This window comes from Morone saxatilis, unplaced genomic scaffold (assembly GCF_004916995.1).
Source record: "Morone saxatilis isolate NCDOM2014 unplaced genomic scaffold, NCSU_SB_2.0 Contig23, whole genome shotgun sequence".
Lineage (NCBI taxonomy): Eukaryota > Metazoa > Chordata > Actinopteri > Moronidae > Morone > Morone saxatilis.
The window spans coordinates 17,154,129-17,173,490 of record NW_023339796.1 but is presented as its reverse complement, the minus strand read 5'-3'; the positions used below and the strand labels follow the sequence as shown (position 1 = coordinate 17,173,490).

Here is a 19,362-nt window from a genome sequence, read left to right as displayed (position 1 = left end):
TCTCAGTCTGCATGCATTAGCGGCCGTACCACGCTAATGATCGCTACTTTTTCAAGCTTATCTGCTCTGTTGGGTACATAATGTGAGATGTGTGTGTGTGTGTGGGGGGGGGGATATCTGATGGGGTAAATGGAGTTTACCTTGCAGCCATTTTAAAGAGTTTTCTGTCTTCAGAGCAGTTCCCTGACCCAAACTCTTGTAAATGACTGGTTCATTCCCTTGGAAGTTGCTGACTGTACCAGTGTACAATTCACCATCTGGAGGAAAAGACAAAGATTTAAAGAGAGACTTTAAATTAAGATTTACTATTAATTAAACATATTAAACTACAAATAAACGACATGCTGGGGGCTTTCTTAACTGCACTAGATGAAGCCATCAGGAGAGAGTATTATGAGGGAGGGATTAGGCAAATCATGTCTTCCACTCATATCCAGCTCAATTATTCACTAATTGCTTGTTAAAGAAGTTGAACACAAACAGCATCAGTTGGTGTCCGGCTATTTATCAGAAGGACTGATGCAGACAAACAACATCAGCAGGCACATCATGACTCATTACTGAATCAAAGTGGTAGTTAACATCAAAGTAGCTTCGGAAAAAAACAGCTGAGCCTCTTCCCAGAAAGAAACACACAAAATAATACCTTGTTCTTTGCACGGCAAATGTTTCAAGTGACATGAAGACAGAAAGAAATATAATGAAATCTGTGTATTTCTACGTACCAACAATGATGGCAGTGGATTTGTACTCTGGATTAAAGGGGCAGCGACTGCGCCCATCTTCCATCACAACCTCGCCCACTTCGTCTCTCTCCAGCGTGAATGTTGACGTGTTCTGGAGACGAGACACAAACAGCAAATGTCCCTCAGGCACAGTCCAATTAAACTCTACTTACAGTAAAGACTGAGCTAAAGTGAGCTCAGTGACCTCAAGTTCATTCTCTCCACTTCTTCCCTACAACACACACACGCACAGTGCACTGACTTTTTAGGGAGTTTGGTCAATTTGAACATACAGTAGCTCGGTCTGGTGAATAAACTATATGTCAAAGGATATGAACGCAGCAGTAGTGTGCTGGGAGTCAACCCACACATTCAATCCTGCTAATATGCATTTATCTTTTGCTCAAAATTGCCCCGCGAAATGCAATTGTTACTCCGATTAAGTGATGTTTGCTAAAAACTACAGTAACCAGCTGTTTCTGAGTCTGACTGACTTTTTTTAAAGGAATTATTTGGTCTTTTCATGGGATTTCGTAAGAAAATATAGAATATCAACCTCATGTCTTCATGCAGTTAGTATGGTCACTCAGATTTGGTCAATTGGTCACTGTCAATTAATAGGCCATAGAACATACTTAAGGTAATTTTAGGTGCCTGTGTATATACAATATATGATATTGGCAATGTATGTAGGTCAATATTCAGCCCCTGAAACAGTTGTACAGCTGTGTAATAGTTGCATAATCTCTTCTCCGGCTTTGGAGGAGGTTTGTCAAGTCTGAGAAGAAGTGACCTCACTGGAGTAATCTCAGGGCTGGGCCGTTTTAACAGAAAGACTGCGTTAAAAACAGGGAGCAGAGAGTTGGCATTAATAGGCAGGGAGGTTCCAACAAAAGACACTATTATGTTGCATCATGGTAAGTGCGGGTGACGTCTTCAAAATACTTGTTTTGTTATGACCAGCTGTCCGAAACCAAAACATCTTCAATTTAAAATGGTATGAAACAGAGCAAATGCTCACGTTTTTGCTCGATACTTGACGACTGATTAGCAAAATTGTTGGAAATAGTTTTCTTTTGACTAATTGACCAATTATTTCAACTTTAAAGTATATGAGCCAATATTATGAGTCAAGACTAAAATATAGATAACACATGGGTTTAGGACAGATTCACATTTTTTCAATTTATCTCAATGGTCCAATAACATTGAAGAGAATCTATTGGCAGAATATAATATTCATTGATATGTTTTCATTAGTGTATAACCACTACATTAAAATAGCTTTTGCCAGTACAGAGTATAGAGGAGGAACAATTACAGCGATAGACACTAAAAAAAATTATGTGGGCAATTTGCAGTAATAGTAATAACTTTTATAATAATAATAATAACATTGTGAAATATTTCTCTGTCCCTGTGAGACTCCATTCTCATCACATCCTGAACACAGTCTGACTCATATCATCCGTTGTTACCAACTTCAGACTACCTCATTGTATTTAAGCTTTATGTATGTTTGTTCTTGACTATATAATTATGTGTGCTTCATTAAAACTTAAGATATCTTGTCATAATAATAATAATAATAATAATAATAATAATAAATGTTGGTGTGTTTTGTCCCCTCAATGAATAAATGAGGTAATGAATAACATGTAGCCTACTATTATTTTTGAAATCCCCACCGGAAGCTCGACGTCCACCGCGTCCACCTTGACGCTGCCTGCGCCCCCAGCCCCCTCTCTGTGTCTCTGTCCCACTGTTGCCATTCCGACGCACATCCCTCGCAGGCGAGCAACAGCTACGCGGAGTTGGCCAAAGTGGACTACACAGATTCCTCTGCGCGCAGACCCGACTGCACACCCGGCTCTCCATCCTCTGCTCAGGGCGGGCAGCAGCAGGGAGATGCGCCCCTGGACAGAGGTTCGGTGTCGGTAAAGTCAGATAAAGAGAATGAGAGTGAGACAGGGCGCAGTGTAGCGCTCCGGTAGCATCGCATCCACCACTCAGGAATAACGGGACCTGATTGTATGCAACAGAAAGAAGCGCTCGGTTATTTCTCTGAGGATTGTTGTCGGTAGAATGGGGCGGTGAGAGCCTCATCGCAACTGAAGTCATGAGAATTGGGAGAGGAACAAAAAGCTCGGCTGCGGTGCTCTGTGTTTGAGTCTCCATCCACCCGAAGGGTCCAGTCTACACACCTTTATTCATGTTGCAAAAGCCTGTTTTATGACAATGGATTACTTGCTGTGGGTGTGCAGCCTCATTGTTCCCGTGGTGCTGGCTGTGGAAGGTACGTCGTTTTTATTTTAATTGTATGAATACTTTTATGTCCCGTGAATGAACAATGGGCTGTTTGGATGCATTGGAATATGGCAATAAAAAAAAAAAACACCTTATTGTCACCAAGACAAAATAAACACATTAACACAAGCAGAACCATGTGTACGTACAGGAGCCCACAGTGTGCATTTCTATGACAATGTGTATCATATTGGGGTCAGCCCATTCCGGCTGTTTAAATACCGGATCAGTCATGTATGCTGCTGCTGCTGTAGATGGAATTACATCTGTAAGCAAGACTCCGTTCATGTTTAGGTTAATTAAAGCTGTTAATATAATGCGGACCGCTCTGTTAAATAGGCAATTCCGCTGAGTATCAATTTGCTCTCTGATTGTAATCCATGTACACATGTATCAGCACGCCCCATTCCCTGTGTGTGTGTGTGTGTGTGTGTGTGTGCTGTGTTTGTTGTGTATTTGTGTGAAGACATCCCAGTGTTTCCATTGCGGCTGAAGGACTGCCCTGTTGCTATTGTCCCTGTTGTTGCCACAAGCTGAGTGAGGATGCCCACCTGCCCCACCTTTTCTCCCCACAGCACCAGAGGGGTTAGACACACACCACAGAGACAGTACAGAGGGGCGTCCCTCTGAAACAAAAACACACTCCTCATAAGATGAATGCTCATAAGATGAATGCCAAAGGTTTCAAACCTGCTGTTGGGTCCTCCCACCAATCAGTGCTGTGGATGCTTAAACACAGACCGGAGCGGATCAATCCTGGCCCCTGAAGCGCCACGGGGACACACATGTGAAACACATTAGATGACAAGTGTGAATTAAAGGTCAATGGCTTAACAAGTATGCTGCAGCCCCCCGAAGCTCCCTCCATCACCGAGGGAGTGTTGCTCCAGGGAGAAGCCCACCCCTCGCCACCGCCGCTACCCACCCAGCGACTCCTCTCTGAACTGTAGCTACATTTCTCTGCCTTGCACCCCTCCCTCCCTCCCTCCCTGTCCAATCTGCCTCTCCTGGACCGTGGCCAGACTGATCCCTCATCAATTCTGGTGTCAGCAAAGTAAATCAATGCAGCGGCAGCAGCCCTCCAACTCCCAGTGGGCTCTCATGCCGTGACGATCAGCCCCGTTTCCCCAACTGGACCACTAGCTGTTAGTCAAAGCTCAGGGGTTAACTAATGTTTGTCCTCTGAGGATAAACATGAAGGGCAGATCATCAGATGGGTTTAAACGAGGGGGGAAAGGAGGCCTTTTTTTCAGTGAGTTGCGTGTCGTTTATTTAGCTGCTTACTCAGTGCATTTAGACACATGGCTTGAATCTGGAATTTGTTTTTTTTCAGACTGGCAAGTGTTTGCGCATGGATGATGCAAGCTGGACTGCAACTTGAAGTGTGTGCTTATTTACAAAAGCTACAGTGATGACTTATCTCCAATTCACACCAACAGACTGCAGTAAAAGCCTCAGCAACTGTGACATTTTTATGTTGTATTGCTCTCATTTACAGTCAGCGTTTACTGTAGTCTTATTTTAAAAGCTCATAAACTAGATGGATGACCACTCAGAAAGCATTTTATAAAAGGATCTACAGGACGTAGATGCGCGATCGTAGGAAAAGCATCAGGAGCAAGTTTTCTGATGGTTTTCACATCAGCACAGAGCTTCATTTACATTTTCCTGCTTTCTGTACATCAGAATATCAACGAGAATAATTATTGTAAAAGCAGATGCAAGAAGCCCCGAAGAAAGATTAAATTAGGTCAGCTTGACTTGTTCAGGAGCTGCTCATCAAGCGTCAAACTGGGCATCACACTCGACTGTTACCACTGTGGTTCTATAAAGAGGAATATGCACTCAAATACAAATGAATCGTTGCTTACAATGAGCTCGGACGTCAAGAAGAACCTCCTGATTTGCACCTTTTTCATACCCACAAATTTGATCATCCTCCTATCACTGATGATGATGTTTGGCTGTTAATATTTCATATGTTTGCTTGTTGGCAGTGTTAGTGTAGTACAAGGCGAGGCCTCCCTTTCATGATGCACCCGCTCTCACAAAGTGAATAAAACATTAGCATGTGTGAGCTCCCAAAGCGCACTGAAATGCAGAGTTGTGTGGCATTTGGGCTCCAGCGCGCGATCAGAAAAAACAGTAAATGCCATGGGTGGTGACGCTCTAAAGTTCCCACTGCAGCATTGTTTTCTTACCCCAGGGGCAGAATGACTCCACCGTTGCTGTAGTTTTATGGAAGTGGAGGAGGAGGTTTGGGGGGGGTTTCTGGCTTTGAGTTATAGCAGCAAGGCGATCTCAGAGGTATTGTAAATTTGACAGGAAGGGGGAGAACTCTGGAACAAATGGGATCTTTTTCAATCTTAACCGGTTTCTAGGATTTAGTGAGTTGACATTAACACACTTTGGTGCACAGGGTTGTTGTTGAACGATAACCTCTTTCAAACGGAAATTTTAGTGTTTTAGAGCAACACGTGTCTAGACTCAGATGGTAAGCTTGAGGATGCACCGTGTCACCCCCTCCTTCTGGCTAATAAGAAACCAACAACTTTAAAATCATTGTGGAGAAATTCAGTCTTCTCCAAGGTCAAAGGTCAGGTTGGGATGCAGGAAAGCGCCTCAAGAGCTGCTAGGGATTTAGTATCTTGCTCAAGAGTGCTTCAACGGGGTGAAATCCTGCTTACACAGGGGCTTGAACCCAGCTTTCACAGATGTAGGATGGTCGACCTGCTGGCCCTCAGTGTGTGAGGTGAAGCCTGTTTAAAGGAGCATCAGCTCAGACCCGTAGTTAGCTGAGGCTGAGTGATTCTGCCTCCGTTGCCTTTGGGCACCGGGAGAGAAGAGGGACGGGGTGACGCACCGGATCAGACACCCAAGGGATGGGCTGGATCAGCAGCATGTAGTCCAGGAGTATTCACTCAGCTGTGTGCCACTGAGGGCCAAGTGTAGCCAAGCAAAGACAACAGCCGCTGATTTCACTGATTAGTTCCTCCTCTCTGGCTCAAGTCGTAGTAATCAGTAAAACAACCTTGTTCACAACCGTATATTTGGGTTCGACAACTGAAGTTATTAGCTGCTGTCTCTCATGTCCCTACGCACACAAGAATAGAGGACCGACAATGCTTTTATAAACGAGGAACGGGGCTCGCTGTTGTATTTAAAGCTCTGTCAGTAGATGTACATTTGCTTTGTGCATAGAAATTACTTATTATTATGCAGAGGAAAATGGAATTTCCATTGTCCACCAAGATGGAGGCACACACTTATTCATTTTGAAATTTAGGAATAGGCCGTTTAAAAGGCTGTTACCTGCTCATAAAAGAATTCTGGTTAAAGCTGCAAACCACATGCTGAACTAATGCAAGATTCCTGTTGCTCACCATTAACAAATGATCGAGTCACTGTGAGTTCATGTGATTAGTTAATGCTTAATGGCTCATCACATAATGATTGTTAATTCAAATGTACTTCATACACTAATTTATATACCACCAAATTAGCTGGAATCCAGTTACACAGAAAAGGGCTTTTCAGAGCTACGCCTGTGATCAGCTTGAAAACAGTACTGTAGTTTGCACTCATAGAAATATGAAGATGTTTATCAAAGTGGTAGTCTAATATGCTAAACATCTACATGTTGCTGCATGACTAATTGATGATCCATTAAGCATTAATTAATCACATGAACTCAGAGTGGCTTCATCATTTCTTCTGGTGATAAACAGGAATTCATGATACTTCCTGCATTAATTCATGCTTTAGATCATCAGGAATCACGCTTTAGTTACGCGTTACTTGAAGGTCCAGTGGGTCACATTTAGGAGGACATATATAATACAATATAATATTCATTGGTATGTTTTTATTAGTGTATTATCACCTGACTATAGGAATAGTTTTTGTTTTTGTTATCTTAGGATAACCCTTTTATATCTACAGACAGCACAGGTCGCCTCCAAGGGGGGTCTGCCAGTGGTTGAACCACCATGTTCTACAGTAGCCCTGAACGGACAAACCAAGCACTGGCTCCAGATAGGGTCTTTAGTGTTTCTTTTGAGTTTCTCAGACACCATAGTTCCTGCTATACACTTTACTACCAGGTTGTCGAATACAGACGCGAGTGGTGTTCAATTAGTGGTAATCTACAACTTTACTGCTGGATGCCATTAAATCCTACTACTACTACTTTAAGGGAAAAGTTGAACATTTTAGGAAATATGCTTTGTCAATTTTTTGTCGAGTGTTAGATAAGAAGATTGATGCCACTCTTAATGTCTGTCGGCTAACTATGAAGCTAAAGCCAGCAGCGGGTTAGCTTAGCTTAGCATAAAAACTGTGGTATGGGCAGGGGGAAAGCTGGCCCAGCTTTGTCCACATTTGGTAACAAAATCCAGATGTATTCTGACACAATGATTTGTTGTTTTTACACTGATTTTATTTGCTAGCCCAGCCAGCTGTTTCCCCCAGTATTTAGCTTCTACCGCTAGCTTCATATTTAACAGACAAGAGCGGTATCAATGTTCTCATCTAACTCTTGGCAAGAAGGCGAATAACCGTAATTCCCAAAATGTTAACCTTTGAGCATGTATTTTCTATCTTTATTACAGATTATTTCTCAGATCAAGATGGATCATTGTCTGTCAAACATGACATTATTATTTTTGAAGGGGACCAAAATACTCTGAGAACATTTTGTACATAGTTTATGACTGTGCATCAAAGACCACTTGTCAACTCTTGTCAACTTGTTTTCCATTTACACACACAGCCTATCTCATTTGCATAGAAACAAAGAACTAGGAAGCCCTACTACTTGCTTGTGGTCTTGTCTGTAGCAGTGTAAACGTGAACACACGAAGCACATAAATGAGGAGAGATAACTGTATTTAATGCTAGTATGATCTGCGCCTTCTTACAGTCTTTGGTTACAATGGAAAAGCTCATTTGCTTGACTCTCAATGGCACAAAGTGGAACACCACAGATGCAATCTATCCTGTTGGATGTAGTGATCACTATTCATTATCTCTATAAAGAAGAAAAGCCATTGTGGTTTCTCTAATGAACCCACAGCACAGACACTGTAAACACTGCACATATCTCTAGCTCAGCAGCTACAGATGGACCAGTGATCTATTCACTCAATCAAACAACTTCTATTATTGACACACAAAAGCCAAGGACACATTGCACTGTAACTCTTCTGTCTTTAGAGCAAACATGCAAGGTTAGTATGAATATACAACACTATCAGAACAAAGCCATGTTTATTGGAACGGGTTTTGCTCTTGTACCACTCAGGACATGCTATTTGTTTACCCCATCACGCCCTCCTTTAGCACCGTTATCAACGACTTGTGAGCAAATGGTGCACAGCAGGCGTCGTGTCATTGAGTCTCCATGAAGAAAGTGTAATTGTTTCAGTAATTATGTGCTAACAACAACAGAACAATGGGAGTCAGCGTGGCCACAGCTGTATATTGAGGACCTAGAGAGGGGTTGCTTCTTCTGAGGTGTTAAAATGAACTCACTGGACCACCAGGTGACAACTGATTGACAACCTGACAACAATGCTCATTGATCCTGCTGTTTATTCTCTGCCTCTGCCCTGATTGTCTGCCCAGCTCTCACCTCCTCGCAAAGTCATAAACAGCCCTGTGACGAAAACAACTGCTCAGATCACCTGTTTGACAAATCTCAGGCGAGAGGCGTCACACACTCGGCACCGGCGGGTGCTCCCACCCACCCCCCTCCCCAAATGGTATATATTAAATTTGCCTGTGCCTGTATGACCTCTCTGAACTGGTGCTGCTTAATGGAATTCTTCCCACTGAAGGCATCTTGGAGGATGCTTTGTTCCCAGCTCCACAAATGAATATTGAAAGGAGTGCATTTGCGAGTGCCAAACACAGAGAGAGAGAAAGCCTTAATTAGGCGGCCTCACAGATATGCCATGATTGTCAGTGCTTTCAAAAACTGAGTGCATGTGGGTGCAGGTTATAAAAGAGAGGGAGAGGAAGTTTTACCTGCATCCTTTGTCAAGCAGGGGGGACTTGTGTGTGTGTGTGTGTGTGTGTGTGTGCGCTCCTTAATGCCTTGCAATAATTTGGTTTCTCCTCACACCATTGAATTCAGGTTCATCAACCTTCCTCCTACTCTTTTTTTTTTTTTTTTGCAGAAACCCTTATGGACAGTCGATGGGCAACCACAGAGCTGGCTTGGACCACGTTCCCAGAGAGTGGGGTGAGTTAGTGTGTGTGCATGTGTTGCATTTGTTTTGTGTGTGTTTTTTTTTTTGTTCCATTTGCTTGTTAATAGAGCCCAGTCTGCCTTGAACAGCACACCTCCTACTGTTTTATATCTTTGTTTTTGCAGTGTATGTTTGCTTTCTTGGATACTAAAAAGCAAATGAGAAACACACTGTGTGACATTGTTCAGAAGAAATCAAGGGTTTTCAGTATTTAGAAAATGCTAGAAGCTTGAGGAACAAATATAGTACTTTAAACAAACAAATGAGCAAACACGCAGATACACAAAGTAAATCCCCACAGTGTGTAAGGACTATTAGGTAGGCTCTACCTTGTGTGTCTCCCCAGGATAGAGAGCCTCATAATTGAAAGCATGTGTCTGTGTCTTTTATAATATGGGCCCAAGAGCACATTACAGGCAGAAATTAAGGTTTTCAGTTGATACCCCCTATAGGAATGGTGAGAAAATAAAACAACATGAATTTGACCCCAGGGCTAACAGCCTGACAGACCTCCCCCACTCCCGGCCGGTGTAATTTGTCTTCGCTACGTGAGCGCAAAGTCAGTCAATGGAAATGGTAGGTTTCCATGGAAACGATCTTCGGCAGCCCTCCTCCTTCCTTCTCCTACAAGGGCCGGCTCTGAATGTCCTAGCATCCATGAAGTCATATGTCACGACTGGTGAGGCAGCCCCTCTCTTCGCGCCTGACAAGCCCATACGTTCGGGGGCCGGCAATTATCATATTTGTCAGGTAGTGCATCAACGTGTTGCTGGTGATTTACGACATCTAATGCTGACTCTTGGGCTCATCGTTTGGGAATAAATTGCACAGGAGCTCAGAGACGTGAGATGAGTTATGCATTATTTTCTTCCAGTTGAGATAATCAATTTTTGGGAAGCTCATTTGTTATGGAAACGAAGCATTCAGTCCAAGGGGGAATTAGGAAAAAAATCAAAAAGATTGACTTCTCACAAGGTTATTTCCTAATGGACTAAATTTATTGATCAGTGAAGCCATTTATCATAGCCTGTAACATTAGCTACCATTTATACCAAGACTAGTGTTAATAATCTATAAAGCTTTACATTGACATGGTTCTGACACACAGACAGAAGTCGTGTCCAATGTCATGTTAAGTCCTTAAATGATTCTTTTCAATGCTATGTGATGTAAAAAGACACCAGTCTACCTGGCATATTAACCACAACAGATAAATATCTGCTCTCAGGCTATATGTGTAGGCATGAGAAAATAGATACATAATATATTCTACGTAACCTCGAGTGCTCAGGAGTGCTGCCACAGTGCAATCATACTGACAGCATTGCATTTAGATGGCCATTTTAATAAATAACTCACTGTTGCATTATAGATATATGGGGAAAGTTTCCATTTAAAATGCACAGTTTTATACTCTCATCTCTCTTAGCACAGATAACAAATTTGTACATTATGGAAACCAAATCTCCTCTTGAGGCTATTTCGATTGCACTGCAGCAGTTATAGATATGAGCACTGCTTCCTATGAGTGTGTCTGCAGTGTGTTTAATAGCCACTGTAGGTAGACTTTGATAAAGGCCCCACCAGCACATCTGTGATAATCTTAGCTGCAGAACATCCCTCTTTTTCCAAACCTCAAACACGTGATCAGCATCAGAACTGTTAGTCAAATAGGCATAATGCGTGAAATGTGTTTTAATGGGAAAATGTTTTCTATTAATAGTCCGTAGTGATTGAAATTTTCTGAATGATTCATGCAATTAGAAGCATTTTAACTGCAAATTATTCCTCACAGGCCACATGTACACAGCGCACTGTGGGAAAGTGTGTGTTGGTGTGCATGTGTTGCATTTTTATATCCTGTTTGTATCACACATCACTTTGCTGTTTTGAATGCCCTCTATGCCTGAATGGTTTGCATTAGGATGCGCTGCATTTAACATTACCCAATATTAATTAACAACATATTGGACGAGTGAGTTTCTGCTGTAGCTCAGTTGCTGCTGAATGAGAAATAGAACTGTTGCCACATTAAAAACAAGCATTAGTTAATCAACTTAATTTAGTCTCATTTTATTCTTAAGTCTGTTCCACTCCTCTCCCCATGATCCACAGTTCTCACAGTATTTAGTTTCCCCTGCTTCCTTTGTCACAGTGTGTCTCTGTTGTTTCCACAGTGGGAGGAGGTTAGTGGCTACGATGACTCCATGAGCCCAATCAGAACCTACCAGGTGTGTAATGTTCGACAGCCCAACCAGAACAACTGGCTCAGGACGGACTTTATTCCCCGCAAGGGCGTGCTGCGCGTCTATGTGGAGCTCAAGTTCTCCGTCCGTGACTGCGCCAGCATCCCCAACATCCCCGGCTCGTGCAAAGAGACCTTTAATCTGTTTTACTACGAATCAGAGGGGGACACAGCTACAGACACCAGCCCTCTGTGGAGGGAGAACCCCTATGTGAAGGTGGATACTATCGCCCCAGATGAGAGTTTCTCTCTGCTGGAGGCGGGCAGGATCAACACCAAAGTACGCAGCTTTGGCCCCCTCTCCAAGGCAGGCTTCTACCTGGCGTTCCAGGACCTGGGCGCCTGCATGTCGCTCATTTCAGTCAGGGTTTTCTTCAAGAAGTGCTCCACCACCATCGCCAATTTCGCCGTCTTCCCCGAGACTGCAACAGGGGCTGAAGCCACCTCCTTAGTGATCGCTCCGGGGGCCTGTGTGACCAACGCTATGGAGGTGTCCGTCCCTCTGAAGCTGTACTGTAACGGGGACGGCGAGTGGATGGTTCCTGTGGGCTCGTGCACCTGTGTTGCCGGCTTTGAGCCTTCTGCAGACGGCACTCAGTGCCAGGGTATGTGTATTTAACAGACATTTGGACTTTTATTTAACCAAACCTCCTTTATATGCTCAGTGCAAGTCACCTCAGTCTGTGCCCTCTTCTCTGCATTTATTGTGTGGCTCCTGAAAGGGGGTGAAGGAGGGTGGAGGAGAGTATGAATTAATGAGGTGTTGCAGAGAGGAGCAGCATACAAATATTGTGAGAGCGGGACGGGAGGGAGAGAAAGATAGCGGGAAGGCACAAAATAGAGAGCCAGAGAGGAAAATGCAGATAATAGGCATCCGGAGTCCAGAGAAGAGAGATATTAACAGAGGAAGGGAGATAGTGTGAGTTAAAAGGTGTGAATTGCCAAAGATGGGATGGAAACAGCAGCCAAAAGGAGAAGAAAGGAACGGGAGGGGGGCTGCAGGAAGTCAAAGACAGACAAGCAAAGCCTCCTCTCACCTGGGCGTGAGAAATAGTGTCTAACATGCGCTGGAGAGCTCATTCGTTGCCATTTGGCGGCTCAAGGTTAAAAGCTTGCCGCCAATGCCTGATAAAAAGCTCTCTAGGGCTTCAGCAAGCGGTTGCGATGAGGAAGTGTAATTTCCTCCGCGGCCTCCCGTTAGTTAATCTACAGGCGGCCACACTCATTAACACCATTCAGACCAACGTGAGCCAACACTGCCACGCTAACATTAATCACTCAGACATTTCATTTCTTACCTCAGTCTCGTCGCTCGATTGCAGCCAAACACCGCATGGGATGGAGAGAGCGGTGGAGAGAGGAGGGAGAGTGGAGACAATGAAGGGGGATAGGGAAACATTAGTGTATCAGAAACTGGAGGATCATCGTGCCCTCCAAAGAGGTTTATGGATTGAAGGAAGACAGTGGGGTGATTCAACACACTCTCGAAAAAAAGAATCTAGGAAAACAAACAAATAAAAGAAAATGATGATGCACTGTGTAATAGAAGAAAAATAAATCAGATCAGAGAGTGTAGAGCCTAAAGGTCTGTGAATTATGAGAGGAGAAAAAAAAAGAGAGTACATTTTCATCTTATCTTCTTTGGCTTTTTATTGCACGGCTTTAGAGCCACAATGCGGGGCCATTAGCTGTGCTGATTTTCCTAAAAGTGCCATTGTTGGGAATTAGGGAGGAACTTGAGTTCAAACTGAAAGACCACTTAGCCTAACTAGTTAATCACACTCTCTCTCTCTCACTGGCTGGCTTTTATGAGCCCTCACGCTGACAGGACAGATGTTTGCCAGAGACCCCACTTTTACAACACCAGTTAGGAATGTGGCAAACAGTAAAACGTGGGGCTCTGGAGGCAGATATATCCAAACCTTTTGCTGCTAATCCCCTTTATCTGAATCCTTCTTTAGTCTGGGTTTATGCAGGTTTATCCTTAAGACTCGATACCAGCCAACCTTCAGCGTGACACTTTGGAATTCAAATTAAATGCTTGGACACATCGTAGTAAGATTACCATACTTTGTATATTTTTCTAATAACTCTCTGTTGCTAATTTACGTCCAGTCTGTTTCTCCTTTATTTGAATTGATTTACTGGCTTATTATGGAGCTGTTCTGCATGCATGTGGAGGCCTTGTTTGTATTCAGCGGTGTGGTTTGGAGAGCTGAGGACCGAACAGACACTGATTGATGGGTTTAGGGTGTATCCCTTTTCTCAGAAGCATTCTCCATCCCTGTTTGTCTGACAACAGCAATCTGCTGTCAACAGTCTATCTTCATCTTTATCCTCCTTTTCCTCCTCTTCAACAAGAAACTTAGCTGTCATCCAGACTCTCTTTTTGGGGAGATTAATGTCACCTGGTAGAGAGCGCAGCAGATGCAAATACATAGATAAGACCTTAAGTGTTTGCTATTTCTCACATACGTATCAACATTTTTTACATAAATATGAGCTTTGCAGATACTTCACAGGTACAGCTTTTGTTCTGTGACAGACGTGACAGCCGCTTGTCTTTTAGATAAGTGACAGCACAGCGTCTTTTTGTTGTTTTGTTCTTATTGTCCCCTTTATTTTCTCTCCCGCTCATCCAGCTTGCATCCCTGGGACCTTCAAATCCAAATTTGGGGAGGGATCCTGTGCTCCCTGCCCGTCCAACAGTCGCACCAGTGCACGAGGAGCCAATATTTGTCCCTGCCAAAATGGTTTCTACCGAGCTGACAGCGACCCGCCTGACTCCGGCTGCACCAGTAAGTCATCCTCCACTGCACAGACTAAAGAAATACTCCAATTTTCTCACGCTGAGTCTCTTTTGAAAAGTCAGAGGATTAGAAGAAACATATGGCAAATTATCAGTGCCAGGCTGAATCTATCAATGAACATATCCTTGGTGTTTGTTCTGACTGTACTGTAGTTGTAATTACCAAAAAGAAGATAGTTAAAGCCTCAAAGCTTTAATTGATATTTTTATAATAACAAAGCCAAATGACAATATAAAAACAGTGTGACAATGTGAAAGGGGTTGCTTGTAGTGATGAACTTTCAGGGAATTGTGGCCTGAATCTGCAACTCCACAACTTTACTGTTCTGGTTCTCTCTCACCACTCTCATATTGTCGTTACGACCGCAGCAGACAGCTGTTTTCAGCAAACAAAAAATCTCTGATAAACTCACTGTTTAGCACCAAATAACAGATAAACACAGTTAGAGACTAGCTGATGAACAAAGTGGAGCGTTTAGCAGCTAAAGAGACAGAAATTTCCCTCAGGAGCTAAAAGAGAATGAATATTGGACTTAGGTTCATCAGATGGCCCGAAACACGATTCCAAATGCAGGATAATGTTGTAATGTAATGCTCTGTAAATGCTGGATGAGTAAAAAATCAACTGTGCGTTAACAATTTTGCCATAACAACTTAATATGGCCCCCTACATTATTGATCTCCAGGGGGTGTAAAGTTTTGGTTACGACTGACGATGTTGGATCATTGGATTGGAGCCATATTTGTGTGCGTGGTAGTTTAAAATGGGCGGTAGGTTAGGCAACTCAAAGTGAAATCTTTGTCGATGTTAGCTGCTGCTCCTTGCTGTAAGTCTCATCTGTGAGTTGAGCTTCCACTTTCTAAGTAAAATAAAATCTTAACAACACGATGGGTCCTTCCAAAGGTTGAATGTTATAAAGTGACAGACGTCTTAAATCACATTACGTAACCAGTTGGCTTGTTAAAAAACTGATAGAACCCTTCTTGTGAGCTGTATAGGGCTGTGACGCTCTGTAGTTGGAAGTGTACCAAAGAAGATCACATCTTCTAGCATTGCTGGCCCTCAAATGTTGGTTAAACACAGCCATGGAAACCCTCCTAATGCTTAAACACTGTTTTCACAAATGGTTAAAAAAAGCAAAATGATGCACTATAGCTGCAGTGTTGTTTAAGCCTGAACAAAACTAACTAAAAATACTGTAGAGAATTCAAAATTTAGTTTTACTTTAAAAATGACAAATATGCAGCTGTATGTAAATATTTCTCAGTAGTCTGGTCTGGTGCTGACTGCAGCATCCATGCTTGTTCTGCATGGACAAGCCTCTGAGAGAAGTCCCAGCAGTCATGCTGATGGAGAGCGACATGTGCTGTCTTGACCGTGTAAAATCACCCCCCAGGGGCCTTTCGCCACGTTAAATGACACACGAGGTCCGCAACTGTCTTCCCCAGATCCTTGTCACAGGAACACTGTGGACACTGACCAGCGCACACAGACAGGCGGGCAGTGACACAAGCACCACCTCCAACTAAACATGCAAACACACACAAACACACACAGGCCTGACAGTTCTGTCCCTGCGGTCTGTCAGAGCTTGTGCCAGGCAGCCTGTGCTTTGTGTTGGAAGTGGTGTGTTGCACAAGGGAGGCTCAGCCAGTCAATGGCCGGCAGCTTGGACTCAGCGTGTGTTTCAGATGGGTGTCCAATTAGAAGAGCCTCCACTCTGAACTGTGTCTGCCTAATTAGAAAGGACAGGACGACTGAAAACGCAGCTCAGGGCAGGCTGAACTCAGAGGACAGGCGGTGTTTGGCCGGCAAAGGCTGATGGCCTGAGAGCCGTCCCTTCTTCCCCCAACCCCCCCGACTCTCTCTCTCTCTCTCTCTCTGTGCTTTGAGACAGGTTAGACTTTCTGCCGCTGGAAGCTTACAGGGAGAGCCCTTCTCTCCTTTCACTGTAATAGGATGAAAAGCATGCTCGCTGAACCAATCTTTGTTGCCCCCCTCTGTGGTTATCATACTTTATCCAGGTTTCAAACACTTCACACAAAATGCAGCACTGCTTATTGAAACGTGGAGGCCTCGGGTTATACTGATACAAGAACATGAATTTCTATCAATAGTGGATTAGCGAAGTTCCACGAGCTGCAAGAGGGGTTACGCATGGGAACGGATGCTGGTTACAGCGTAGAGCAGTAACAGGATTGTGCTTTTCATAAAGGCACATTACTTAGTAATGAACAGTGGTGTTCTGCTTGTGCATGACAAGTTTTATTTATCCTCCTGTTTCTGAATATGTTGACTTATTTATATGCAGCAGGAAGGATTTTCCCCTGTTGTTATGTTTTTTCCATGTTTCCATGCCCTTTGCTCCATTCTAAGGCTTTGTTTGGGGCATGTAAAGCAATCTAACACATGTATTTAAGGATTTTATTAAAAAAAAGAATAGCATACCTATTTCTGTACATGAAATACTTCCTTTTGTTGCCTTCTCACAGAGATATTAAAACATTTCTTACACCACTGAGGGACAATATTGTAAGCACTGCATAGGGAACATGACTAAAGCTTCAGTTGTGTGTTTTTCTGTTCTAGCTGCCCACCTTTTCTAACACCTACGTGTGTCTGTGTGTGTGTGTGTGTGTGTGTGTGTGTGTGTGTGTTTGTGCAGCCATCCCCTCAGCGCCTCGCAACGTTATATCCAGCGTGAACGAGACCTCGCTGTCCTTGGAGTGGGAGGAGCCCAAGGACACAGGCGGGAGGAGCGACCTCGTCTATAACGTAGTGTGTAAGAAATGCCTGCGAGACCGCAGCCCCTGCACGCGCTGCGACGACAACGTGGACATCGCTCCTCGCAGGCTGGGGCTGAGGCAGAGGAAGGTGGTGGTTAGGAATCTGCAGGCTCACACCCGCTACAGCTTCGAGGTGCAGGCGGTCAATGGGGTTTCTGGGAAGAACCCCACCTCACCCAGCTACTCCACAGTCAACATCACCACCAACCAAGCCGGTTAGTAGAAGCTCTGTCAATGACATCGGATGTGTCCACAAACCAAGTTAATTCATAGAGCAGCTCCGATCAATACCACTTAACATCACAATGAAACGGGCTGGTTAGTGGATCCTACATTCAGTCAATGTCAATGAGTGTCTTAATGAGCTCGTAGTATCAGTATTAACACCAACAGTAAACATTGTTGAACGAGCTCAGTGAGAGCGACAGATGGGAAAAACTCTCAGCTGGAGCTCTGCTTTTCTGAGGGAGTTATAGGAAAGGCAGATAAAATGTTAAGTATACTTTATATCTCCACTGTCAGGATTCAGCACACTGTCAACCAGCCGTCTTACGTTACATCACTGACAATGTCACCTTTCAACATCTCCTCTTAATATTTGCAGCGTCATCATCAACCGAACTGCTCAGCACCTTTCACAGACTGTAATTACTCTCCCAGTTAACCTGCACTTACCTCCACCTCAATGCAGTTTATGGACCCAAGACAATGACTGTCACTTGAGTCACTTTCAGGCCTCACAAATCAATAAACTGCAGAACAGTGAAGGTGAAACATGTACTGTTCAGGTTGATGTATTTTGAATAATAATTATTTTACTGTGATGGTTTGCGACATTGAAAAAGAAAATCTTGGCAACTCAGAACTTTTAAGTGACACCAGGCAGAGGGGGAACTGCAGAACAAGAGGCGTGTGGGCAGCGGGAGGGACCAGGGAATTCACAGGATCCACACGGGACTAAATAATTCAAATATGAGTACCCGTTAAAGTACCCCAGTAGTTCAGCGTCACAGTCATCTGCTTGCCCAGGGGGTTCAAGATTTTTTAATTCATCGGGGTTTTCAAGTGTTATCTGCCTTTAGAAAAGTGATTCTTGGTCGACCGTATATAAGTGGCAGGTCTCTAATTTGGTGTTTTGAAAGTCTATGCAGTGTGTTGAAAAGCACTGTCAGAATGAAAATGGTGTCTGTAATACTGGTGACAGCAGAGCAGATACCTAATATCAAAGTCAGAACTGAAATGGAAACTACACACAGAGCAAGTCTGAAATTTTTTACAACGCTAAAAACATCTAACTTATTTGTAAGATCCTCAGACACAGTTACACCGCCAGTTGTACCCGAAGAGAGAGCAGTAGTCCAAGTTCCCCCCCGACCGCCGACCGGCCCTGCCCGACTCAACCCCCCGCCTTTTAAATCCCTCCCCTCTCAAAAATCTGTGTTTCTTCTTGTTCCTACAGTGTGATGTTTGAATGATGTATTTGCAGAGTTTGACATTAGAAGGATGTTTTCACATTCATCTGCTGAAAGTGGAAAGTTTGTCTGTGCTCTCACTATTTGTATGTCTTCTTTTACTATTGTCTGGAGGGGATCTTTAAAGTACCTTAAACTAATGTAAACTGCCCTCTCTGACTATCCGACCACAGCACCATCAGCTGTGCCCACCGTTCATCTGATGCGCTCCACCTCAGACACTCTCAGCCTGTCATGGCTACCACCTGAGAAACCCAACGGGGTCATCCTCGACTACGAGATTAAATACCAAGAGAGGGTAAGCTCTAGGCAACTGCTAAGTTTTTAGCAGTTGCCTTAATGTAGGTCACAGTACACGCCTTATTGACTCTGAAAATCTACTTTTCCAGCCTTGTGCAGAGCGAGAAGCATTTTTATGGATGCTGAAAAATGTAATATTGAAATGGGATGTGTATGGAGGGCATCGGTAGAGTCAGGAAATATCTATTGTTGGAGATTATGGGCTGTTCAGACTCAGCAACTGATGATGTAAATGCTGCATCAATGGTATTGATCAAATTCCCTAGTAAACCCCTGCAGAAATAAGATGCAGTTATAGACCAAAAACAGGACTGTCTGTCTGTTTTGCAGAGATTTCCATAACTATTGAAGGCAAACTTCGTCTTAACATCAACATAATCACCCCATTGTTTAAACCTCGTTCTTGACAATGAGTAGAATAATAATTTCCGTTTATTTGATTAGCCAGTTCAGTGCTTTGCTGGAT

At 43.5% G+C, this 19,362-nt stretch overlaps 1 protein-coding gene across 1 annotated transcript in view; it reads left to right on the top strand.

Annotated features, from left to right (window-relative positions):
* Positions 1-2,478: 2,478 nt before the first annotated feature.
* ephb3a (eph receptor B3a) overlaps positions 2,479-19,362 on the top strand; it is a 30,221-nt gene continuing 13,337 nt past the window's right edge. The window contains exons 1-6 of the mRNA XM_035671322.1: positions 2,479-3,021; positions 9,212-9,276; positions 11,461-12,133; positions 14,171-14,326; positions 17,004-17,339; positions 18,770-18,894. Coding sequence (XP_035527215.1) covers positions 2,958-3,021; positions 9,212-9,276; positions 11,461-12,133; positions 14,171-14,326; positions 17,004-17,339; positions 18,770-18,894 — 1,419 coding nt within the window. The 5' untranslated portion in view covers positions 2,479-2,957. The remainder of the gene's footprint in view (positions 3,022-9,211; positions 9,277-11,460; positions 12,134-14,170; positions 14,327-17,003; positions 17,340-18,769; positions 18,895-19,362) is intronic.